At 36.5% G+C, this 27967-nt stretch overlaps 1 protein-coding gene across 1 annotated transcript; it reads left to right on the forward strand.

The window, feature by feature from the left end:
- The first annotated feature begins 500 nt into the window (after positions 1 to 500).
- LOC114245753 (carboxylic ester hydrolase) lies at positions 501 to 27967 on the forward strand. Its single transcript, XM_028178026.2, has 11 exons — positions 501 to 640; positions 4843 to 5049; positions 10155 to 10393; positions 10846 to 11040; positions 14196 to 14391; positions 15386 to 15520; positions 15971 to 16106; positions 17924 to 18157; positions 25034 to 25209; positions 25636 to 25919; positions 26341 to 27967. The coding sequence occupies exons 2-11, from the start codon at positions 4924 to 4926 to the stop codon at positions 26519 to 26521; spliced, it is 1902 nt and encodes a 633-aa protein (XP_028033827.2). The 5' UTR covers positions 501 to 640; positions 4843 to 4923; the 3' UTR covers positions 26522 to 27967.

A 27967-nucleotide genomic window follows, 5' to 3' on the forward strand; every position in this document is an offset into this window, starting at 1 on the left:
ACTCGAGAACGGCTTGACCGATTTGGCTAATTTTGGTCTTGAATTATTTGTGAAAGTCCAGAGAAGGTTTAAAAGATAGATGATAACTATGAAAATAGTCGGAATCAAATAAAAATAACAATTTTTGTTTTTCCTTTGATGTGTCCCCCATCGGACGAATTTCTTTTGTTTGTTTTAAGTTTATTTTATACAAAAGTTTAGATCTTTTATTTATCGGTTGAGGCACTACGAAGTCTGCCGGGTCAGCTAGTTGGAAATAAATATAGTAGACATTTGAGACCTCAGTGCTATTGCATCTCAAAAGTTCGACTTGTAAATTATAAAGATCGGATTCAGAGTAATAATTGGATAACAATTTGCCTCTACTGCATGAGGCAGTAGTGGGTGGTGTTGAGTAATAGTTCGGCGAACGCAACGTTTCGCGAATCGACCATAATAACGTGAACGACAGTCAGCGTGCGCGCCTCAACCAATCCTACAAACGGGACCTTTGATATCCAGCAGTTTACTTATTTCAATACTAAGCATTCGTTAAGTAATAACTGTATCGTGTGTTTTTAAAGTGATCAGTGTTATGAGCCATTTGAGCTTGTGTTTACAATTGTGCTTAAGACGGAGTGAACGGATTCTAAAATCTTAGGTAATGTTTACTCACAAGATACGTTTTTTTTTTTAAACTTTCGCGGCTATCCATACTTATAAACACGGACATTTAACGGGCTGTTATATACCACGATTTTTACTTTTACTCAGATGACGATATTTCGGCACTCTTTCAAGCACCATGACCACGGATAGACTGTGGGAAATACCTAATAGTAAAACCGGCTAAACAACAGTGTTTATTTCATAATTATTACTTGTTTTATGCTCAAAACTATTCAAAACACAAAACTTTTAAGTATAAGACAATACGTTGAGCGATAGGCACCTATAATTAGTATAAATATGAATTAAAAATAAGTTTCGTGCTATGCCAACTCTCCATTAATGCATGAGCAACAAAAGTAAACATAAGAATATTTCTTACATAAGAATATTATCCTAATGATTATATTAAGATTATTAGGTCTATGTTTTAGACAGTGTTTAAATGTATATTATGTACATACCTAGGTACCAGGTACCTAGAATTATAAAAGACACCTTCTCTTTTCTGATAAAGAACATAAACATTGAATTAATAGTAGGTATTCAGATGGCGTTTATAGGATGAATACAGAAGCAGTTTTTACTCCCTTTATATTTGTATTTAAAAATAACGGTTAGGTTAATGGACGGAAAAATTTAATTAATAACTTTCTTAAAATTCATTTTAGGACCTTTTTGCTCGATAATCATTAAAATACCTTTTTATTTTTTTATTGCCCTTGTAGGCAGACGAGCACACGGCCCACCTGATGGTGAGTGGTCACCAAACAAGTGGTAACCGCAATATGTAGCTTCATCATATTATGTACAAGCAATAATGTCATATTCTATATGACCACATACAAATAAGGGTTCGCTGTAGTACAATGAGATAATAGTTATAATAAGTTAGAAATATTTGTAAAAAACTTTCGAGCATAAATTAATAGGTATAGTTCATATTAAATAAAACCCGCGCACTTCCTAATCATTGAGGCAAAGATAAGAAGAGCAAGAGAGAATTATTAATTTTAAACTACATAGAACATGTAAAGAATGAGCTATAAACAGATTCAGGGAAGAATGGCGCCGGCTTCTTCTGTCAGGCTCCAGCCACTCCCACCACGAGAGCAAAGTTACATAGATATTTACTTTTTATTTATTGCTTATATGGGAAGAAGAGCTCATAGTCCACCTGGTGTTAAGTGGTCACTGAAGCCCATAGGCATCTACAACCTAAATGCACCACCCACCTTGAGATATAAGTTCTAAGGTCACAACGGCTACCCTACCCTTCAAACCGAAACGCATTACTGCTTCACGGCAGAAATAGGCAGGGTGATGGTACCTACCCGCGCGGATTCACAAGAGGTCCTACCACCAGTAAAATCTAAAGGGATACATCTACACTCAGTTAAACTACTCACTTGCTAGTACTGATAACTGGGTTCGCGTTAAAATTGCGGTAGTAAATTAGTATTTGGGAATATACGACGAAAGGGAAGATCTTCCACCGAGCGGGTGATATTGCTCGGTAGACCGGCGGTCCTGGTGTTGTTGTTCGGAGCTTGTATATATGCGAGCTTATCTTGAAAATGTCGTAAGCGAGATTCAGGCATCTGTCAAATATCTTGTGTTCTGTGATGGCTACCGCCACAGTATACACAGTAAAGGATGTTATTTTCTAGTGATGTAACGATAACTGTCAGCGACACGAGTTATGTAAGCTGCGTTCGACGTTTTAAATTCAATGTATACTGTCTGATTTTCTGAATGACGTAAATATTCTGTGGAATTATCGCGATCTACAACATCCATTATAGCATGGCATCGTATTCCTTACATAACTTAAATTAAACACAAAGTGCTTCCGTTTTGTATGGATGGTTGTGGATTGTACATTTTTTTAAATTACAACAAAGTGCATGATGCAAAGTTGATGGAAAGTTCGATGAATATGACATTCATGACATTTCAGACGTTTTATTTTACGGCGTGTTACCTACTAAATTAAATGACTATTGACATGTACTTTTTCTATTGTACGCGATGTGTGGACAAGCACAGAACGGGTTTTAGTGGTTATTGTGAACCATACACATCTCTCTGTGTAAGCGACAAGTGTCCGGTCACCGTCCTCGTCGAACCCGTCGCTTGCGACGAAGGGCTCGACGAGCGAATTAACCCATAGACATATCCCACTGAGTTTCTCGCCGGATCTTCTCAGTGGGTCGCGTTTCCGATTCGGTGGTAGATTCTGCGAAGCATTGCTCTTGCTAGGGCCAGTGCTAGCAACACTCTGATTTGAGCCCCGTGAGCTCACCTACACGTTAGGGTGAAGCTGAAATAGCCTCTCAAGGCTATCAGCATAGGTAGGATAACAAAAAAAAGCGACAAGTTTTGTGAAAGAAGAAAGAATTTTCAATTGTATTGTATGAAAATATTTAAATGTCTTGAGGCCTTGGAAGGGCATATGAGCATTGTTTTAATAGAGCTGATACTATAAACCAACCAGTATTCATCGGGTTTGGTACTGACAATAAAATTAAGGATAACATGCTATCATGGATGCCGAGTAGGTACTTGTGAACACGTTGCACAGGACATAAAAATATAACATAAATGTCAACTTAGTTAAAGTATAATTTCCCAGATTACCAATTTTCACCACAATCTATAACCGGATAAACGAAATAATTTGTGTTTTGTTAACCCTCGGCTAGTGAAAGTGCAAGTTGAATAACACAGCTACCACAGAGGACGGCCAAGCACGCCTCGCTGTACTCAACAATAACTACATAGTCTGACTTAGATTTGCCGAGAATATGTTTGCCCGCTCATTTGAACAGAAATATCATTAAAGTGATCAACACAGAATAATGTGCACGTAACGTATGCAATAAGAATCCATAGGTATATGTGTGTTCCATAACTCGGCACATCCTTACGGATCCATCAGATCCAATAACCATTGCATTAGACACCTTCATCTCTAACATTAAGAGCAGGCTTAGGGACCCCGATAACCGTACTCGTCGAATTCTACAAATAGTTCGACGTGCAACCTAATCCATGCATCAGCTCGCTGAGTTTCTCGCCGGATCTTCTCAGCGGGTCGCGATTCCGATCCAGTAGTAGATTCATTCGCGAAGCCGTTGCTCTTGAGTTGTTAGGTCTCCTTCGGAGGCGCTCGGGCACCTGTTAGAAAATCCCATCCCTTCGCTGAGCTTTTGCTCGCCCACTTGCCCTGGTAAAACTTGGAAGGCCTCCGAGCCACCAGTTATCCTTCAATGATAAAAAAAACTCGGGTGCTTGGATAGAATAGCACTATTCAATTTCTTCTCGTAAAAGTTTACGGAACTTAAGGATTACGGTTTCACCGAAGAACAGGCAGCGGTCTCCACTAAGAAATATATAACCAGTAAACTGCCATCGCCAGTTCACTGTGGGCTTGTTGCTGTTGATATTTCTGCCCTTAACAAATTATGCCTTTCGGTTTGATTGGCGGGACAGTTCTTCAACAACACAATTGAGATTTCGATCTTATCTAGAAAGTTATATAGGTATTGAAAGGTATATAGCTTAAAAGCTTGTGGCACCAATCGCGTTATGATACCTATGAGCTACTGTCTCCGAATAATATTAGATGGATTCTGAGATTGCCATTCATTCAGTCCTATAAAAACAAAATTTATATTATTTCATTTCGCGACGAAATGGATTATAACATCATTCATTGACATATCTAAATTTATAGATACAGCACAGCGAATTAGCAAGCTCAAGTGGCAACGGGATAGCCATATTAGCCGGACAACCGATACCCGTTGGAGTAACCGTGTTATTGAGTGGAGACCGCGAATTGCAAAAGTAGAGCAGGATGCTCAAGCTCGGTGGAGTGACGATCTGTGCCTTGGCTGGCAGCAACTGGATGACAGAAGCCGAGGATTGTGCTCAGTGACATGCAATTAGAGAGCCCTATGTCCAGCAGTGGACTGCTATAGGCTGATAAAGACAGTATTTCTTAAAACAATTACTATAACTTTATCATTGTAGTGTATTATATTATTTTTTTCTATTTACTTACATTTTATAAAAAATACTTAAGTATTCAAAATGATTGGCTATGCTAGGTAAAAATGTTAATTAACAGCATATCGCGTAGTAAGTAAATTTCATACTTATTAATTAAAATATTATTTTCAATTTTAGATAATTAAGGGGCACTTTAAGAAGAAATCTAAATTGTTTAGTCGAAGAACTTTGAGGCTCTGCGCGGACCTGCCTACAGAGATGCGCATGTGGTGGCGCGCTTTGTCCATTTGTGCATTCACATTGGTGCTTCATACAGATGCCCTTCCTCCTGCAACTCTTGGAGATGTTGTTGCCAATGCGGCTTCCAGCCTCAATTCCATGAAGGTGAGTTACAAAAATGAATTTCCAATCAACATTTAATTGAAACCTCATAAGGAAATTTTCAACCTACTCTCATCACAGTGTTATTTTGCTCATCACATATTACCATGGCATCACTGACGATGCTTATCGGTTCCTAAGGCTTAACGCTTAAAGCTCCTTCTTGATCAGATCATTACGATGCCTCCAATGAACACTACTCTAACTCCAAATTCGTAGGTTTACAGGAGGAGAGTTTAAACGAAAAAAGTTGATAAATATATCTGCAATAATAAAGATTTTATGGTTTTTTCTTATGTAACTAGCTGATTTACTCTTGCTTCGAACGCCATTAATAATGAATTTGTAATACTTTTAAAATAGTGAACCGATTTGCGTGAAAAACTAAAATTTCAAAATTTTGAGTTAGAGTAGTGTTCATTGGAGGCATCGATTAGGTAAACAAAATTCCCACTCAGTAAGTAAACCACGGCACCCATGCACAACCTTTGAATAAAACGGCACGTTTTAACCTGCGCACGTGTAATTACATCAGGTGAATTGCACTGTCACTCGGGGTATGTGTTCCAAACAAAAATATCGCAACGAGAAACGTATCGCATCTATACGATACACATTAAGCCATTTTACGCAACACAGTGCGTACGCACTCTCATTACATCTTTAGCAAAGCAAAGCGTAATGTAATACTTACACACTAGGTATGTACATAGTTAAGCCACAGACGTTTTAGTTTCAAAGCTATATCCTAGAAATTGTTTTATCTAGTCGGCAATGAATTTTTATAGATGCTATTCTATGATGCTATTTTACAAAAATCTGAGTATTCGCTGTTGCTTTCTAATAATTTCTAATAAAAATATGCAGCCATATGAAATTTCTTTAAAAGAAAACGAATATTATTTAATCACAACTAGGGAAGATAAATGAAAATTATTATAATATTATTTATATGGAATACATATAGACCTGAAACTATTATTACGTTAAGTATCGCGTTTCTAGTATTAGGTACAATGTGGTTAGTATTAACACCTTAGTCGCCTTAGTGAATATGAAAACTGAAAACTGTTAATTCAAACGTCGTAAACTGAAAAACTATAACTTTATACTTTAATTTTGTCGCAAAAACCGTATAATTACTTTTTTTTAAATTAGAAATGATCAAAGATGACATATGTTGTATTTAAATGGTCTAGATGAGTAGAGCAACTAGCTGCCAGCTATTGAAGCCCGTGGAAACTATAAAGCAAATGTCGGTCTCAATCTTGAGACATGATTTTAAAATCACATTTGCATTTGAAAATTACTGTTTTTTTTTCTTTATATATGTTCAGTATATATCGTTATGAATATACTCATACTCAGCCGATTTCATAATGTTCCCAAATAGCGTACTGAATAATAATTCAGAGAACGTCAATTTACCTTGTTTCATATTCACAATAACTTAATGAACTTGAAAAACTTTAAAGAATCCAAACTGTTCAACTTTTTCCATTAAACCCTCCATTAAACTTGTTGATTCCTTTTTAGTTTATTAATGATCCATTGCATTCATTCGAACATGCTATACAACTTGATTAAGAGATTTCTTACTGCAATTTTAACAAAAAAAAAACAACTAAGTGCTTGTCGCATGTCGTACAGTAGAGAATTCCGTAGTCTGAATGAATGATTATGTTCTAAATTCAGTTTTAAGAGCATCTTATAAAACAATAACTCAAAACGACATACAGATCTCTTTTTAAAAGTTCTAGTTATTTATATCATAATTTATAAAGAATTTTCAACACAGTAAATGTTGATATTTAGATTCAGTCAGAGTTTTCTTCAGTTTTAAAAGCATTAATAATATTTTAACGTAAATAGAAAGTCTATATGAAAACTTCGTATTTCAAAGACCTCTTGAAAGATACTCGTCCCACATCACTCTAAAGGTTGTGGTCAACTTTGACTTGTGGAGGACGCCTTTGAACCTGCACTAGTACATACCACCGTTCTGCCTATTTCTGCCGTGAAGCAGTAATGCGTTTCGGTTTGAAGAGTGGAATAGCCGTTGTGTTATGAAAGACATAGAACTCATGTTTCAAGGTGGGTGTTGGCATTTACGTTGTTGATGCCAATGGGCCCCGGTAATCACTTATCACTAGGTAATCCATGAGCTCGTTCAGAAATCTAAGCAATAATAAAAACACCTATGTTTACTATTGTTACAAAAGCTATAATGTAAAATATCTTATAATTTAATCCAGCAATGGTTGTCCGTGGGTTGAAAAAAAATGCTTAATCATTATCTAGGTATCATTGGTTACCTACTAGTAATTTCATTTCTATAAATTTTTCGGACCTTAGAAATGATTTATAGTGAATGTTGATTATTTATTAATTATTTTTGAATTTAAGTATGAGCGTTCATTCTGACTGCTGAACCCTTGTGCTTTTTGCGACATACGCTTGCCTTTTTTTTTTTCAATTCGGCTACATACCCGCTGCGACTCAATAATACATTGCCAAAATTTATAGCTACGAGGATTCTGTTCCGTGAATGTCACTAGGTCAAATGTTACGACACTTGGAGATTGTGAATTAATCTGCCCATGCCTAACCTTAAAACCTTAAATTTTGCAGATTTTGCTAATTTATTTCTAGGAAAAAATCTTAATAAATTTCTTTTTAATGCCGTTTATTAGTTTGTGAAATTTTTGACCTGATTAAGCTTTCACGAAAATAGACTTTGGAAAGCTGCCAAGAAAGATTGATAATTAATAAGACGATCTCAAACAATATTTTGCAATTCGAACAGTACCGACAATGTCTTTGGGCTAATAATTATTGAAATAATATAAATAGTAAATCTTAAAATAGATGCAAATGTATGTACAGGTAAGGCTGTGTGTATATTACCTACAAAGGTAGGAAATTTTTCTTTCTGTTTAAACAATTATTTGGAATAATCGTTCCCGAGGTCGAATCTGAAATAAACTACCACCCTAAAGTAACTGTCATTTGATTTTTAATCGTGTTACATTGCGTGCGTTCCAAAAATTTAAATTATATAAAAATCATATTTGATTTTAGTGTTATCGTGCTAAGTCTTTAAATCAATGGCTAAGTCTAACTGATAAGATCATCGGTCTTCGTTTTGTAGAATGGCTTCGGCACAGGTTATATTGAGATCGTGAGCCGGCTTAGAAAACATAAGAATAAGTGTCAAATGATAATTTACTCCCAGGGTAAAATAATTAAATGTAATCTAAATTTTCGATCAATTTTGATTTAGCACACGGAACTTCGCCTACAGCCTAATTAAATAAATGCATCACACTATGAATATGTACATCAGAAAATTTCAACATACCGTTGTACAGAGAAAAAAAAGTGTAATCGACGAAAGGTTCGGTAACTAACTATCTAATATTGCGTAAAAATAAGCTGACAATAGCCGTCTCACAAATTCAAATGTTAAGTTTCGTAATGTCATCGATGTATCGTGTATGTAAGCTTTGTATTCATAGACTGTTTCGTTAAGTTATTTATCTCAAACGATTTTGATTTATTTCATAGAGAGAGGAAGAGAGGCAGATACAGAGAGAGAGTTTATTTACCATCAAAACGCAATTAACAACGCGGAACAGTCAACGTACAGCTATAAATGTACAATATAGGTACGATTTTATCGTTGCACACAATGTATTCAGACAATATATTCAGATAAATTCTAAAATAGATACTGCAGGAATGTTGAGGTGTACTATTTTGTATTAACAATATTCAGATCGACCTATAAAAACAGGCCAAACCTTTAAGCAAATTATTAAATAATGAAGAAAAAATCATAGATACCTACAATAAATGCATACCTACAATACTCAAATCGTTTTATCGCTTACTTAGCAATATACTTACATATAAATAGCACTAAACAGAAACGTAATATTCTGTCATCATTCTTAAATATAATACACCTAAACTAATCATTCTTTTAAGGCAGTTGAAAGTTCACTTCTCACCGCAGCCGGAGATAGGTGACATAGATATCTCGTCTAATGTTAAGCGGGTATCAAAGCCCGTAATATTAATTTACAGGCATTCAATGAATATAACTGATAAACGGAAGTAATGACGTAACTAACACGAACTGATGAACGACTAACGCCATGAAGGAATAACTAGAAAGATGTTTATATGTACTTATTTAATACCCGAAACAACAACAAAAAATAGTAATCGCATTGTGAGTCCTCACTTCTTCATCGGTTCTGCTTATTTCTGCCGCAAAACAGTCTTGCATTCGTTATAATATACCTATATAATAAGATGAGAGTTTTCACCTCATATCTTAATGTAGGTCCAACTTAACCTCAAGTTTAGGCCTGTGAACACATCTAAAATAATAAAAAGGTTTTCTTATTCAACTCAACTAAAGTTTTACTATTTTACTATGTCATAAAAATTATTTAAAAAAAAGCAAACCCTTTGAATTTACCATATACATAGAAGAGGAATTCGTGATTGATTATTTCCACCACCGGCTTGAGATAATTATTGTACCATAATCAACAGTTTAACAGAAATATTTTAAATGAATTCTCACTTATGTTATTTCACCTGTCAGGTAAGTAATAATTAGTTGACGCATTTTTCGGTGCATTAATTGAATAACTCCATTGCTGCATTTAAGGACAAGTAAATAATTTATTTTTACTAAAGTCGTAAAAAACGATCCAAAGAGAAAACAGATCTTGTAAAATTACATACCTACCTATTTTAAAATAAAAGAATATACTTATTATACTATATAATAAAAAATAATGTAATACATACATATAGTAGTTGTTTTCGTTTTGTATTTTTTCATTTTATTTCATTGGTAGAGGATGTGCCCGTATTGATAGGCTAGGAGGCTAGACAGGACCGTCATTAGTTCTGGTTTGAAGACAGCACTTATACAATAAAATTTATCATACCTCGTACCTCGTTTTGATATTAACTTTGGTAACTCAATAAAATGTGCGAGTGTATCGAAAGTATTAAATAAAACTGAACATCAGTTTAACCAGAGTTTGATTTTTATTGGTTTTTAATTGAAATCTCTACTCTTTTAGGTGACCGGAGCTTGGAGACGCTTATCTAGCACCGTTAGTGAGTCAGTTGGATTGAAGCACGCCCTGCGAAGATTACAAGCCGTGCCGGCTCGGGCTGCGAGACTGGTCCATGCCTTGGTAGACCGTATGAGAGTCGGCGGCGGTCCTATCATCTCAACAAAATATGGTGCTCTGCGTGGTCGAAAGCTTGTTACTCGTACCACCAGCCAAACTCCTTACTACAGCTTCAAAGGAATTAGGTACTGCAGAGCTACCCATTAGACATGCTTTTTCAAAGTACATAGCTTAAATTTACATTATTAATAAATTAAAACAAAGTTTCGTGTTAATATGAAATTAAAAAAGCACCGATTAGTTAGTGCTAGTCCGATGAGTATTAACCGGTATTAATCAGTAGTCAGTAATCGGTAGTCAATAAAAATCGATAAGTAGTAGGTATTCTCGGTACTAATAATGACTAGTCAGTACTAATCGGTGTTCTGCTAAACCACTGCTCGCGATCTCAAAAATAAGTTTTCTTCAATACCCCTTTACCCATTTGTACTTCAATTCACTTATATTTATGATAGCTAGCGCATGGAACCATCCAGATTAGTAATCGACAACGGTGGCGTTAATATCGAGATAACTTGCATGAATCTAGTTTCGATTAAGTCACAATTTCCAACTAAAATTGATATTTTATTTTAAGGTATGCGCAACCGCCGCACGGGTCTCTGCGTTTCCGACCTCCAGTTCAATTGGAGCCCTGGTCAGGGATCCGGGATGCGCTAGAAGAAGGAGCAGTCTGCCCTCATCGGTTTATGTTATTTGATACATATAAGGGCGATGAGGATTGTCTCTTCCTAAACGTATATACTCCAGCGTTGCCTGATAATATTTCTGGGTAAACCTTTAATACATTTAAAACTTGTAGAATGAAGAATTAAAATACCTATTTGAAACTTCAATAATACAAAAAACCCCAATGAGTAGATTTGCTTATAAGTACAGCTGACGCTTTCTCATATCATGATCTCATTTTCGTCTCATACAAAGTACGACCTCCTAAGGCTAAGTCAAAAATTCTTCTGCTGCGCAGTTTTAACGGTATGGATATTGAAAGTCTTCGAGAAGATGCAGGCAGCATTGACTGGACTGCTTTGACGTGTTCTACCTCAATCAATGAGAAAGTTGATCAGTTCAATGCAAAATTAACTGGTCTATATGACAAGCACGCACCATGTCGACCAGTAAGAATAAAACATTTGCCAGCGCCGTGGCTTACTAATGAAATTAAAAGTATCTTAATCAAGAAGGCGGCTGCTAAATTAAAATATAAGAAAAAACCTACCCTCGAAAATGGCACAAATTATCACCGCATCCGTAATCACTGCAACAGGGTGTGTAGGGATGCACAACGCCAACATATCCATAGTGCTGTCGAAAATGGAGATCCAGCTAAAGTCTGGAAATTTCTTAGATCACTGGGGATTGGAAAATCACAACATAACACTCATTTATCTCATTCGAGTATTGATTTATTAAATCAACATTTCTGTGCGTCGTCCGATTTTGATGGGACAACTAAATCAAAAACATTAAATCATATTTCATCTCTTCCAGTCCCAAATTGCTCTCCATTTGTTTTTAATCACCTAACGGCTTGTGATGTTAAGCGGAGCATATTATCTATAACTTCCAATGCAGTTGGAAGTGACTGTGTCGCCCGTAATATGATCCTTCCTATCCTGGACCAAATCCTTCCCGTTATCTGTCATATCCTCAATCACTCATTATCTAGCGGCATCTTTCCAAAGGCTTGGAAAGAAGCACAAATTACACCACTGCCAAAAAAGTCGAATCCTATATCCTTTTCAGAATACCGTCCAATTTCCATTTTACCGTTCCTTTCAAAGGTTTTAGAACGCTTGATTTACAACCAGCTCAATGAGTTTCTTACAAGGAATCAGCTTTTAAACCCTTACCAATCCGGCTTTCGTCCTGGTCATAGCACAGTCACAGCCCTGGTGAATATTACGGATGCCATCAGACTTGGCATGGAGAGTGGGAAACTGACGGTGTTGGCATTGCTGGATTTCAGTAATGCATTTGGCACCGTTGATTTCGACATACTTCTAGCCATCCTTAGCTCCATTAACATATCTCCGACCGTGGTTGATTGGTTTCGAAGTTACCTGTCTGGTCGCCGACAGCGTATTCACTGTGAGAATGCCTATTCTTCATGGTGTGAAACGCACGTAGGTGTACCGCAGGGTGGCGTTTTATCCCCTTTACTTTTTTCAATTTTTATAAATTCTATTTCTATACAACTGACTTCTTCCTACCACCTGTATGCAGATGATCTACAGATCTATACACAAACTTCTTTGTCAGAACTGACCAACGCGATGAAGACGCTGAATAATGACTTATCAATATTATCCCGTTGGAGTAATTCGCATGGATTGAGGGTGAACCCGTCGAAGACACAGGTCATTGTTGTCGGCAGTTCAAGATTGTGCTCGAAAGTGAAATGGTCGCAGCTTCCGGCTATTTTATTTGATGGCGTACCAATTCCTATCAGCGATACTGTGAAAAATTTAGGAATCTTAATTGATAAAAACCTTTCATGGAACGCTCAGATAAAAGAGGTTAGCCCGAAGGTGTTTGCAACAGCTGGATCTTTGAGACGGTTACGAAATTTTCTTCCAACTGCCACTAAAACTGCGCTTGCACAATCTCTCGTTCTTCCAATTCTTGACTACGCCGATGCCAGCTATACTGATTTAACTGAAACACAACTTGATAAACTTGAGCGGCTACAAAATTTCTGCATAAGATTCATATTTGGTTTACGGAAATATGATCATGTATCTGAATTTCGCACTAAACTCAAGTGGTTACCAATTCGCCTTCGCCGCAATACTCATGTCCTTTCATTACTATACTGTACTCTCTTTAACCCCCATGCCCCCATATATCTCAAAGAACGTTTCGAGTTCCTACGTGATACGCATAATTTTTCCCTGAGATCATCGGATAGCCTGAGACTGAAAATGCCGGCGCATTCATCATCATTCTTTGATCATTCATTCACCGTCCAGGCGGTTCGATTGTGGAATGCTCTGCCGGATGCAGTGAGAAGTGCTCAAACTTTAAACTGTTTTAAAAGAATGGTGAAGGAACACTACTTATCTTCTTAGTGCTGTTTGTTTGCATCATCATTTATTATTTCCATACTGTTGATGTATTATGTGTATGTAAGTATATTAGTATGTATTGTATGTAAGTATGTATATTGGTTGTTCCTTGCTGGATGTCTTGTTCTCTTCAATGAAACGATTTGGCTCGTATTTACAGGTTTATTAAAGATAAACAACTGAAGAACAAATAATAATGAAGTTGAATATTGTAGTAGATAATGTATAGTATGTAATCGTTAAAGATGTATATGCATGCGTTCGCGATCGCTCGATGAAGTGAAGCTCGGTGGTGGGCGAGAATAAAACTTGTTTGGAGGGGGATTTAGAGATCCTTAACATTGGTATATAATAATAAGTATATATTTCATATTATATGTAAACGGTATATATTTTGTTTATTGCATGTATATATTTTCTATAACGTATTATCTATAGTACACCGCAACATACCTGCTATATTTTTTATATTTTCCAGAATTTCTATAAATTATACGGTTGTCTGGAAGAGATCGCTTTTAGCGATAAGACCGCCTATTGTACAAATTTATCTGTTTTTTGATTGTTTTTTTGAATGTAAATTGTGTTTTGGTGTGCAATAAAGTGTATTCTCTCTCTCTCTCTCTCTACCTACTTATTTTTTTTATTTTTTTGATTGCCCTTGTATTGATATTGTATTGATACTAGATATAATAATACTACAATACTAATAATAGATACTACTACTACTACTATACTAATAATAGATACTACTACTACTACTATACTAATAGTGATACTAGTAATTAATTCGATTAATTTGACACAAACATACAGTATTATTATTATTTTTTAAATATCCTGTAATCATTTTTAATAGGTACAATCCAAAATTAGCCGTAATGGTTTGGATCCACGGTGGGGCTTTCGCGGTTGGATCCGGCAATGCTTTCTTGTACGGTCCTGACCATTTGGTCGGCGCTGGAGTAGTTCTGGTCACCCTAAACTACAGGCTTGGAGCTCTCGGCTTTTTAAGCCTCGAAAACGAAGAAGTCCCTGGCAATATGGGACTCAAAGTAAGCAAAGCTTTCGAGCAATTTATATTAAGCTTTCATTATCTTTAACGGCTCTTAGTTAAAATATTATCGGAGCTTATAAGCATTATAAAGTGAATACCACCCAGTACCATTGAATCAGTCTCAATTACATCGATATGGTGGCTCTTCAAACCGTAATGCATGACCGCTTCGTAGAGGAAATAAACAAGCAAGTGGTACCTGGGTATTGATAACACATTATTTTTAAGTTAATTATTAGTAAACTAAGATAAAGATTATTTAATATCAGCCTTTTTGTAGATACGATATAAGAGTTGGAGATGTATCGGTTCGAAATGCATTAATAGGTGGATAAAAAAAAGACTTTTAAATAGTCTAGTTAAATTTTGTATTTCGGTTTTTAATGATTTTTTTTTAAACATAATTAAAGAGTTTTTAGGAATTTTGTCAATTGATGAGGAATTGTTTCCATGTCAAATAATGACATGCATGAAGGCAAACACCGTAAAAATTGTTGGCAGTTATGACGGCCAATTACGTCGTCGCTCTTTCACAACCGACGGTCATGGTTTTAGCATCTTGGTCAAGTCCGAATGACTAAAAATTTTGCTGTTGCCCATTGCTGCAAGATTAAAGCTATCCAATCTAATCCAATCCCTTTTATTCTAATTTGTATAAAATATTTCATGCCATAACTTAAAGTGCTTGATTTAAATTGCTTTGTCCAATTTGTTTGTTTCTGAAAGAATATATGGAAAACGTCGTTTGAAAAGTTTAAGTTTTATCTCCTCAACAACATCACCTGGCTACTTCCATTAAAGCTGAAATGAATAAATTAATTATAAAATATTCAAAAAAGAGACTCATTTTATTAAAATAAATGAACTTGACATTCACCTTACGAATATAACTGCTGTAATCAAACTATGCAGAACAAAGATAGCTCATAAAAATATAATTAATAAGAGTAGAATTAAAAAATATGTTATTATGTATTTATATTTTTGTGAAGGATCAAGTAATGGCTCTCAAATGGGTACGTGACAACATTGAGGCGTTTGGCGGCGACTCGTCTCGAGTCACAATCTTTGGGGAATCCGCTGGTGCAGCCTCCGTACACCTTCATATGCTCTCACCGGCCTCACGGGTAATCTACATGTTACTATCAATATGTTTTCTTACATTACAATTCTATTGATTGTCTCATTTATTGTTATGAACGTTTTGATTTTAATTAATTTGCAAATCTATTATGTAATCTTTCATTATTAAGTGTGCATAAAACTGCTTTTTACTTTGCCACGTGGCTGACGAAAGACGAAATTCAATTTCGTAAAAATAACGGCCTACCTTCAAACAGCAAGACACGACGATGATACCAATACATATATACTTAAGATAGTTTACCATTTGTAAAATAGTAGAAATATCATAAAAAAAAATATTGCCCGTGTAGGCAGACCAGCATAGGGCCCACCTGATGGTGAGTGGTTATCGTCACTCATAGACGTCAGGGGCAGAGTTAAGCCACTTCCATTCTTTGTTCTAAACTTTTCAGAATGTTGTGATTATGTTTTTTTCATTTTAAAATTTTAAGGATTTGTTTCATGGAGCCATAGCTGAAAGCGGCGTGGCCCTGTCTCCGTGGGCACTCGCACAACAACCTCGAGAGCGTGCCTTCGAACTCGGCAGAGAGCTTGGTATCGACACCAACAGTACTGCAGAATTACTAGGTGAGGCTTTAATGTGTAGGTGGTGTGGTGTACGTATCAGTTGTGTGAATACCATTTCCGGTACTACATGTTGTGTCGAAAATGGTTTAATTATATTGTATAAAGGTTAATGAACTTTTGTCTGCAGGGTCTCTAAATAAAAGATTGCCGAAAATGAATTAACGTAACCGAAAAAAAAAAAAAATTATAGTCTTCAAGTACCTGTTGGTTGTTATAATGAGTTCATATTTCGTGATCCTGATAGTAACGAAGGCAGATAGCAACCCCCGTATTTTTTAAGCAGGTAAAATCCGATTGCGAATTAATGTGATTTGATTTACATTATTGGCCACGCAAATACATTAGGGAAGACAATTTTTCGAACTTGATCTATTTTATGCCTTCATGCTAGGAATCTCCAATTATTCCTTTCTGTTAACTTTTGGGGATGTTTCAGTCTATGACTGTTTCAATATATCACGGATTAACATATGTATATGAAGAGCTTTTCTTACTTTTTAATTACTTCATGTGATTAAAGTTTAAAAGCAAAGACATACATAATATACATATAAATCATTTATATAATATACCTTCATTTCTTCTTCAAAAGGTGTTTATGTGCATAAAGGTTTAATTATTAAATTATAAACATATTTCTCTCATTAAATTGTCAGTAAGCATTTCCGTTCAAATTAACTATGTCTATAATAAAAGTCGAAGAGTGCCGGTAGTGATTTTGTTCTCTCCAAACATGACTGGTTATTAACAATCTCTTTGTATGTAAGCGTCTGCTGTTACGCAACCTGTGACCCACGCTCCGCTCACCATCTTAAAGCGACGTCTTACGGTAAACAGTCGCCGTCACCCAAAACACGTCACTTCGAATCCTCCCGATCCACTATCGGTGCTTTTAGGCATACCTACCAGCACCGGTCAATATTCTCGTAAAACCCCTCGAATGCGACGAAAGTTTCGTGAAAATTAACTGACAGACGAAGCCCATTGGGTTTCTCGCCGGATCTTCGCAGTGGGTCGCAAAGCACTGCGCTTGCTAGGGCTAGTATTATAAAGTCTCCCAGCTGAGCCTAGCGAACTCGCCTACACATCCGGTGAAGCTAAGATTAGCCCTCGAGGTTATTAATATAGGTAGGCAAAAATACTAATGTGCTCTTCAGCGAAATAAAACTATTTAACGTATGGTGTTCTACAATTATTTATCATTTTGGATGAGGTACCTAAAACTCACCCAAGACATGAACGAATACATGTGGAGTCCGAATACCAATTACCTTTAACAAAGCAACTCTGGCCTTGAATTACTATGCTCTCGTGTTACAGCAGTCAAGGTCAATAAACAGTTCAATAACGAGGTGATTAAACACAAAATCGCTTGGTTGTGATATAATTACCCCCTTATATATAAAGATATAATAAAATTAAAATAATAATCCCTTAAACAAAATCCTTTGGGACTACAATAATGTCCACGATAGCGCGATCTCCGTCAATGTTCCTTCGGAGTTGTCCGATTGCGCTGAACTAATTTTAAGTGAAATAGATATTTTTTATAATTGTCTCACAACTTACAGGAAAAATCTGTCGCGGATCATTTCCAAATCAAATATAAATTAATCTTAAGCAATCAATCAAATGTAATCAAATCTTAGTTATATATTTAATTTTTTATTTTTGTTCTTAATGCACTGTCGATTGCACCTATAAATTGAGGTGACATCTGCCATGAACTTTTGTCAATTGGTCAATGTTTTGTATGATGATCACTTTGTTGGTGCAACTTAATAAATAAATAAATAAAAATTACTTGCTTGTATCAGGGTATCTCCGCGCGACGCCGAGCGAGCTACTAGTGAAGGCGGGAGCGAGACTGGCAGGAGCTCCTGGTAAATCAGCCGATCTACAGAGCACAGTCGCGCTGCCATTCTTACCGGCCGTTGAGCCTGACTTGCCAGACTCATTCCTCACTGAAACTCCGAGAAAATCTCTCCCGGGAGCAGACGTACCGTTTCTGACAGGATACAACGCACAGGAAGGCTTAATTTTATTTCGACGTAAGTTTTGTTTGTTTTGTATCATTTTAATCTACTTCACAAGAAGTAAAGAATAAGATTTTCCATATCAAAAGGCAGGGGTAAGAATCCCTGCTTTTTGTGGTGCCATAACAAAAAGCCTTTCAAAATTATTATTTACGTCTTTAAAGAAATGCCACTTTTTTTTTAATTGCCTAGATGTGTGGACGAGCTTACAGCCCACCTGGTGTTAAGTGGTTACTGGAACCCATAGACATCTACAACGTAAATGCGCTACCCACCTTGAGATATAAGTTCTAAGGTCTCAGTATAGTTACAACGGCTGCCCTACCCTTCAAACCGAAACGCATTACTGCTTCACGGCAGAAATAGGCGGGGCGGTGGTACCTACCCGTGCGGACCCACAAGAGGTCCTACCACCATTAATTACGCAAATTATAATTTTGCGAGTTTGATTTTTATTATAAGATTTCCTTCACCGTGGAAGTCAATCGTGAACAATTGTTAAGTACGTATTTCATTAGAAAAATTGGTAGCCGCCTGCGGGATTCGAACACCGTTGCATCGCTATATACGAATGCACCGGACGTCTTATCCTCTAGGCCACGACAACACAGTTGGATGGGTCCAACGGCTTTGTACAAGCGTTGTTTGATTAGCCAGTAGATCGCACATCGTTTATGGGCTCCATCATACGTCTAAAAGCACACACAGCGTACACCTATCTACAAAAAAAATCAGAGGCCAAATAATATAAAAGTGTGGATACAAATTTAATATCAAATATTAGTATTATTAGTAGGTATCGCAAATTGAGGTCGTGCCCTTGAGTTTTATTTTCAAATTGCAAAATCTGCTTTTTAATCTTATTTCAATAAACGTTAGGGATTGATAATACTACATACAGCGATATTTTGCGTTTTGAGTTGATAATATTTATTTACAATGTAGAGTGTATTGTCATAGTAATTTTCCATTTCATGCCAATTTAATTTCATCCTTTGTGACATTTTGGAAGTGAGCAACATTTTCCCTGGAACGTAGAGATTTGAAAGTATATATTTCGTTTCCGGAGCTAAGGTATCTCTCTCTAATCTTGTTTATCAAAAATAAAAATGGTTCATCATGAACCTTTTACCTGACATCACGTCGTATCAGATGAGAGATTGTTATGCAAAGTGTAATGACACGCATTATCAAAAAATTTCAAAGATCCAAGGAGCAAATCCCATTTTTAAGTCGACTACGAAGGAACAAGAATGTATAGTTTTGAATAAAAATCAAATAACGTGCACTATAGTCTATGAACTTCGCTTATGCCAGCTGCAAATGAAAATTGAAAACATCAAATAATAGTTTGTCAGAATATAAAAGCCACAGATATGAATACAAACGTTGTTTTCTAGGAGTTTCGCAACACTATTCCTTAGTGTTAGCAGTTAATATATTAATTATGCCTTTTCTTACCATTTAGCGGCTGCGTTTCGAAATATGATTGATGTCAGGAAAGCAGCCGGTCGTAAACTATATGTTAACACTGGCGGGTGCCTGCATCTCAGCCTATTACAACGACGAAGCAATCTTATGTTCAAGTTTTAAGAATAGAATAAACTTTACAATAGAATTGAAACTTCGGTGGTTGATTGGATCGTGAATGCCCACGATCACCTCTGGTAACCAATACCGACCAGTGTGCTTAGTGCGAGTTTCTTAACGTTCTCGATAGCGTAAAAGTTAACTCAATTTTGTATGCAGTTGGCACAGCGCCTCTAACGGCAAACGTAGGCAAACTATACCACTCCATACAAATATGAGCTAACTTTTACGCTATCGAGAACGTTAAAAAACTCACACTAAGCACAGAGGTGGGCGAGTTCGTCCTCCCAACTGTAACAACGAAACAAGAGAAGTGGAACAATTAAAAACGAAATATTACGACAATAACTTGCACTGCTTACATAATGTAGGGTAACATGTCGCTTATGTCACATCCTCGTGTCGGCGCGCGGTAACGCTCAATGTCACAATACCAACTCGACTCATAAGTTTTGGTATTATTTAGTTTTCGCAACGAATCGGTGCCGGCTCTTACTGGAAAACATTCAACCTAACAGTTTGTATTCGTACTTCAACATTAAAAAAAAAATCGCAGATCGTTTATGACTTCAATTAAATGTACATAATATGAAGTCGTCTTGGCCTAAAGGATAAGACGTCCGGTGTATTCGTATGTAGCGATGCACCGGTGTTCGAATCCCGCAGGCGGGTACCAATTTTTCTAATGAAATACGTACTTAACAAATGTTCGCGATTGACTTTCCACGGTGAAGGAATAACATAATATGTCATGTAATAAAAATCAAACCCGCAAAGTTATAATTTGCGTAATCACTGATGGTAGGATCTCTTCTGAGTCCGCACGGGTAGGTACCGCCGCCCTGCCTATTTCTGCCGTGAAACAATAATACGTTTCGGTTTGAAGGGTGGGGCAGCCATTGTAACTATACTTGAGACGTTAGAACTTAATCTCAACGTGAATTAGAAGTTAACTTGAAAGTGCCATATAAATCAAATCAGTAATAGTACACTGCAGTGAACAGAATTTTTTTATTGCTTAGGTCGGTAAATGTGCTCACGGCCCACCTGGTGATAAATGGTCCCCGGTGCCCATGGACACATCACAAAGGGAATGTAGCCACCCACCTAGAATCATGAGGTCTAAGTTTAAATTGTGTAGTTGTAACAGCTATCCCTTCAAACCGAAATGCAGTGCTTCGTGACAGAAATAGAAATAGGAGTGGATAATAAGTGCTTAATGGAACTAACAAAAAACTTAGTGCCATAAAATATAATACACCATTAGACTGTCCCGTTCATTGATTTTATATATCAATGGTCCCGTTGAATGTTTCGGGTATTGAACCAATAAGCACAAGTTTAAAATGTTTGCAAGCGCATGACACCGTATCATCTTTTTTGAAAATGTTTTCTTTTAAAGTAACCAATTAATATAGAACACAAATATAAAAAAAAATCAGTACCTTTCTGTAGTTATTATTTTAACCACTAGTACTTGAAGTATAGGTACACTCTATATATAAACTATTGCCTTTGAGTATTTATTTAAAATATTGCTCACCGATAATCCACTTCAAAGTTCTTTGTTTGTATAAAATTTGAAATGTTACTATATACATACGGTATCGTTGGGACCAGTATTAATACATTAAGACTATTATTGTAATACCAGGTTAATAGAACACCGGTTAATAATAATAAGGTTAATAGAATTAATAATAATCTTCCGGTTTGAGCACTGAGAGCTCACCTATACGCTAGGGTGGAGCTTAAATAGCCTTTCAAGGCTATCAGCATAAATGAAAAAAAAAAACCAGAGGAAATATCATTAGCAAATGCATGCCTACGATAATTTTTTTTGCTTACCTACTGCTAGTATCCTCAAATCCTCAAAGCGTTGGTTATGTTAGCTTCAACGAATTTGACACTGTTTTTATATTAACAAACAAAAGTTTTTAAAAAATTTAAATTAAAAATCTTAGTCTTAATGTTTGGTACTCTTCTAAAGTGAATTCGCGAAACTTTATGACATTACTTAGGTATGCAAATCACGCAAATTATATAATCGAAACAGCCGGTACCGGCTTAACTGGGCTACAGCCAATACACCCAACTGTTACATTATTACTAAAATTTACATAATACAACACGTGTTTGTATAAGTAGTACATCTCTAATAATCACATGTATAGTAATCGGCAAACTTCGTGAGCAAATGACCTTGACTGCGCAGAACCGAATTTTAGATCACTTTGGTGGTGAGGGTGAGGCGCGACGGCAGGGGAAATCGTATCGAGCGCGTTATTGGTAGATCAGTCGAACCCTGCGTCCCGCACTGCGCCCTCATTCCGCTTGCTCCCAAAAGTACGCTTGCGTACAGTGGAAAGTCTATCGTTATTAATCGTTAAGTTATTTGTTATAATTGCTTGTGGACTTTGTTGCCATTGCTATTTGTTGTGTGTTTGTTGATTTTTTATAAAACATACACTATGCCGTGACAAACTGGTGTAGTACTTAAAAGAAAGGGTAGAAAATTTGTGTACGACGTATATTGCTTCTTTATAAAACATGGGAAGAATGATATGGAAAAATTAAAACAGACTTCGGAAGCAACAAAAACATCAGTGAGTACTGTTAGGTGCATTATTAACGAAGCTAAAGGCTCTGGCTTGCTCGCCGTGTTTCGGACTCCGGGTAAGAAAAGATCAGGGAAGAAGAAAGTTACCGGAATGGATAGTTTCGTTCAATCTGTAATAAAAAGATGTAATCATAATAACTACATAACAAGCAGCGAAACTCCATACCGTAGAAAGGCTTCGAAAAATTTAAAGAAGATATAAATTTTAATGGCTCGGAATTAAGCTTACGACGGATTATGAAAGAGCTAGGCTTCAGATGGAAAAAAAGAACAGAAAATAATCGGAAGCTGGTAAATGAAAAAAGTAACATTCGATTACTACGAATCGAATATCTTCAAAAAATAATTAATTATAGACAAAAAAGAAGACCGAATCGACCGAGTTGTAAACTACGCCGATGAGCCCTATGTCGACTCATCACGATGATAGCGACTCGGGTGATGAAAACAGTGATGATGATGATGGTCAAGATTATGATAACGAAAAAAAAATTACAAATACCAGCTTCGCTTCAACTGAACGAAGACCTGGCAACAGCTCTAGTTTTGACTTAATAGAAGGAATATCTATTTTACCCCAAGATTAAATTATTACAATTATTAACCTATATGTTTTGTTGATGTTCTAATAAATATATAAATAAATACATATGTTGATTTTAATAATTTAATAGCATTATGACGCAGAGTAAGTAATGTTTTTGCACGTGAGTGTACCATGCGCAAACTTACCCCCACTACGTCGACAAATGCTCAAGAAGTTTGCCGGTTATTATATCGATATCTCGTTAGTTTTGTTTGTGCTAAAATTCGTTCCATATTAAACTTTGCAATAACGTTTAGCAATGGGTCGTTTCCCAGTACCCATTCATTACATAACTAAAGTTTCTCGTTCACATTCGTATGTATTTTCGGTAACGTATACCCAAACACGTGAAATAGTTTTAGCTGGAAACTGTTGCGAAATATTCGTTGCCCGCATTTTAGACATGACGCAGGCGTTAATCTATTCTTGATTATTATTATTAAACTGGTTGTATCTATTTTTTTTTTTTTTTTTTTTTTTTTTTTTTTTTTTTTTTTTTTTTTTTTTTTTTTTTTTTTTTTTTTTTTTTTATGATTGAAAGTTTACTGGTGGCCCGAAGGCCTTTCCAGTTTCACCAGGACAGGTGGGCGAGCAAAGGCTCAGCCAAGAGGGGTGGGATTTGCTAACAACTGCCCGAGCGCCTCCGAAGGAGACCTAACAACTCAAGAGCAATTGTTTCGCGAATGAATCTACTACCGGATCGGAATCGCGACCCGCTGAGAAGATCCGGCGAGAAACTCAGCGGGCTGATGCATGGGTTAGGTTGCACGTCGACCTCTTTGTCGAGTTCGACGAGTACGGTTACCGGGGTCCCTAAGCCTGCCCCTAGTATTAGAGCTGAAGGCATCTAATGCAAAGGTTATTGGATCTGATGGATCCGTAAGGACGTGTCTAGGGCGTCGACGGTGACTGGCTCCTGCATGATCAGGATTCGGAGAGTAGTCAGCGGCGGCAACGATAAGGCGATTATCATGACGCATAGCCTTATCGAAGTATCGTTCCGACGCTGACTTCATGTATTTCCGAATTGATTCGAGGCCCAGGTCGTCGTGTAGGTCAACGTTCCTCACGAACCACGGAGCGCCGACAGCTAACCTGCAAAAGCGGGATTGTAGGGATTGGAGGGTGTCTATGTGTGTGCGGGCCGCGTGAGCGAACACCACACTCGCGTAAGTCATGACGGGCCTTATGCAAGTTTTGTAAAGTGTCACCTTGTTCCGAAGGGACATTTTACTCCGCTTACAGATCATGGGGTAGAGTCTACCGAGAATAAACGCGGCACGGTCACGGACTGATTTTATATGCGGGCGGAATGTCATCGATGCATCCAGGGTAACGCCCAGGTACTTGACCTTCCTGGCCCAGGGTATGGGTTGTCTAAAGAGAGTAATCGGGGTGGTTGTATCTGTGATAGGGCCCGTTATAAGACCGCAGGGTCGGGCAATCGTGACCCCTTTGACGGGACAGCACGGGCCTCAGGGCAACTCTCTATGCCTATACTGTGATCATACACCCCCTAACACCCCTGGTTGTTTCCGCTGGCTTTTATATGTAATGGAGTAGTGATGATGATGCGAGATAAATCGAGGATGCTCCTATGGGTGCCGGAGTGGCTAAGCATCCGTATTTTTATCTATTGTTCTTTCTATAATCTTCGTTGATATGTTAATAATAAATAAATAATAAATATTAATAAATATTTACTAACAATCACACCACGTTAACTGGTCCCGTGATAAGTTCGTAAAGAACTTGTGTTACAGGTACCAGATAACGGAAATAAATGTAAGAATGTGTTGTCTTCTTGTCGATCCCACTTCCCCTGCCAACTGATTTTTTTTTCTTATAGCTTATTACAACTTATTAACTAACCTACCTACTATGTGGTGTTCACCGCTGCGTGACACAACGACGTCTTAAAAACTACAAGCCTAACAACTACTGTCTGCTTAGAACTACAAGACCACACTAGTTGATCTTTCGCATTTATATCATCCTGTTCATTTATGAGACAACTCAATTAAATCTAACATTTCGTATTTTAAGGCTATAAAGTGGTTAATCTCTTTGACTACATTTTAAACATGTTTTCCAGGTTTACAACGCTATCCGAAGTTGCTGATAGAATTGGACCAAGAGTTCATGCGAGTGGTCCCACCGGAGTTACTTCAGCAAAACGTTACCCTAAACCAAAAAATTACGGACGTCATCAGGGCATTCTACTTCCAACAAAGACCTGTCGATGTTAGAAACATTGACAGTCTGATTGATGTGAGTTTTATAGTAATACTAGCCGTACTCGCCCGCTTCGCTGGACATTTAAAATTAACATTATTATTTATTGTCATTATTATTAGGGAGTCTAATACTCACATAAATATCCATTAAGTACATGTATTTTCTACATGAATACCAAGTTTCAAGCCAATCGGATGCATAGTTCAGTAGTTATAACGGAACATCCGTAAAAACCACCGTAGATTTATATATTAGTATGATGATAGTAGTAGATGATAGTTAATGATAATTAGTGAAAGAAATTGTTTAATTTGTTTATTATAGAATATCGATAACAACAAAAAAAGACCAGTTTTTTTAACGCTATTTTCTAATAATTTTACGGTTTTATCATTTTACAAAAGTTACGTACGTATGTAATATAATAAATACATTTTTTTGTAATATTTTATTCGTCAGCTATTCACGGACGTCATGTTCTTGAGGCCGACGTTGGAGACCGTGCGGCTTTACGGAGCCAGCAACAGAACTAGTCCCACATATTTATATCGGTTCGCATTCGACGGCGCCCTGGGTCTCTTCAAACGGATGCTGGGTATTACGCACCCAGGAGCCTGTCACGGCGACGAAATGGGATATCTGTTTTATTTCTCGAGAATTAATTACAGATTAGACGAAGGTTCCACGGAATGGGCCGTATCGAAGAAAATGGTACAAATGTGGACTAACTTTGCTAAAACCGGGTGAGTCTATCGGGCATTTTTAGTAAAATTAATCGTTTCTTTCTAAATAAACCTAACAACAGTGCTTGGAATCTCTAGTAAAAAGAAAACCGATCAAATTTAATCTTACCTAATCTTCTTAAAATTAAAAACATTTAGGATATCATTTTTCTATTTTTGTTATTCCTTCCGAATTTTGCATCTGTAGGTACTAAATTACATTTAAAATACATATTTTCAATAATCGTAATTACACGGAATTAACATCGAAAACATAATTAAAATCACTTTTAGGGTATTTTATTTTAAACAATCGTCAAATAAAGACGAATAAATAACATTCGTCAAATGAAAATATGTCTCTGTACATCTTCGATCAACAATTGTAACTTACTATTGTTGATCGAAGCTGTACATTAACAAAAAAATTATTTTATTTCAGAAATCCGACACCTCCGGTCGATTACGAGTCTATTGTAGATTTTAAATGGTTACCTGTAAATGAGAGTTCGCACGTCAACTATCTAGATATCACTGGAAACTTTACATCGAAAGTGGACCCCGAGCAGAAGAGAATCAATTTTTGGGACTGGCTCTACGAGAATTTTGCGAAAAAACCTTGAAAATCCGTGATTGTACTGTTTGGGACTGTATCAGTGATTTCAATTACGGATGATAAACCGACTTATTATGTAGAAAAAGATGGAGACGCACGAACCAATATGACTTAAAAAATTGTTTTTATTTTTTTATTGCTTAGATGGTTGGACGAGCTCACAGCCCACCTGGTGTTAAGTGGTTGCTGGAACTCATAGACATCTACAACGTAAATGCCACCACTCACCTTGAGATATGAGTTCTAAGGTTTCAGTATAGTTGTACGGCTGCCCCACCCTTCAAACCGAAACGCATTACTGCTTCACGGCAGAAATAGGCAGGGTGGTGGTACCTACCTGTGCGGACTCACAAGAGGTCCTACCACCAGTACAAATGCTTAATTTAATTTTAAAGGAGTGACGACATATTATTATATGTATTAAGTTAGCGCTACAAAAATCTTTTACATGAAACATATTAATGAACGTCTAATGAAATCTATTAGGTGATCTCAGAAATACGCGTGAAGTCGTGAAGAAGCGTTTTAAAAAGATCAAATAAGTGACGAAAGAGGATTGCGTAAATGTCACAATTTATCTATTTTGGATCGTTGTAATTTAAATTTAAAAGTGTGCTACGTATCGATTTGCAGGAATATTATGATGTCAATGACGTGACGTTTCTCTTTGTGTTTCCCTTGACGACAAAATATACACCTCACGAGATTCGTTCCAAAACTTTGTTTAGCAAACTTCAATAACCCACTCCCATCTTTTTCATCAATTACCTACATACTCCTAACATTCGTGAGAACTTTATTAATATCTTCGATCAAAATGGAATCGTGATTTCATAATAAGACATTTTGTATGCCTGATTTTTGGTTTAAACTTTTGAATTATAATACGTTCTACTAACAGAATATGTACATAAATCAATAATTATCTGTCACGTATTTTTATTTTGAGAACTGTTATGTGGTGACTGAGTCATTACTAATGGCCCCAAGCAAATTACCGGTCCGAATTCGATTTCGGATCATTGTTAAAGATGGCTAGGGTCTGGTTGTTTTTGTTATTGTTTCGTGCGGGTGTTCACCTACGGGAACACGCGAGTAAATTAGCTAAGAACCATTAAATCAGAAGCGCTTGTATATTCTAGAAAGTACTCTAGTTTCACTTCTTATAGAAGTGAATAATGAGGTTGTGTATTATTAAATTAAGTTATAAATAAAGTTAAAATTTAAAAATCACATCGTGTTACTAAAAACTATTTAATTACTTAGTATTCCGTAACAATGATTTTTATTTCACGATCACGGCCCATCTTGTAGTAAGTGGTTTTCCGTGTCACTCACTTTGAGACATAAGATCTGTCTCAATTGTACAGTATAACGAAATTAATACTATGTTAAATTAATACTTTTATATTAAGGAATTAAAATAAGTAGGTAATAAAACTTTTTTTCTAAA

Source organism: Bombyx mandarina, chromosome 25, assembly GCF_030267445.1.
Source record: "Bombyx mandarina strain Sakado chromosome 25, ASM3026744v2".
In the NCBI taxonomy this organism is placed as follows: Eukaryota; Metazoa; Arthropoda; class Insecta; order Lepidoptera; family Bombycidae; genus Bombyx; species Bombyx mandarina.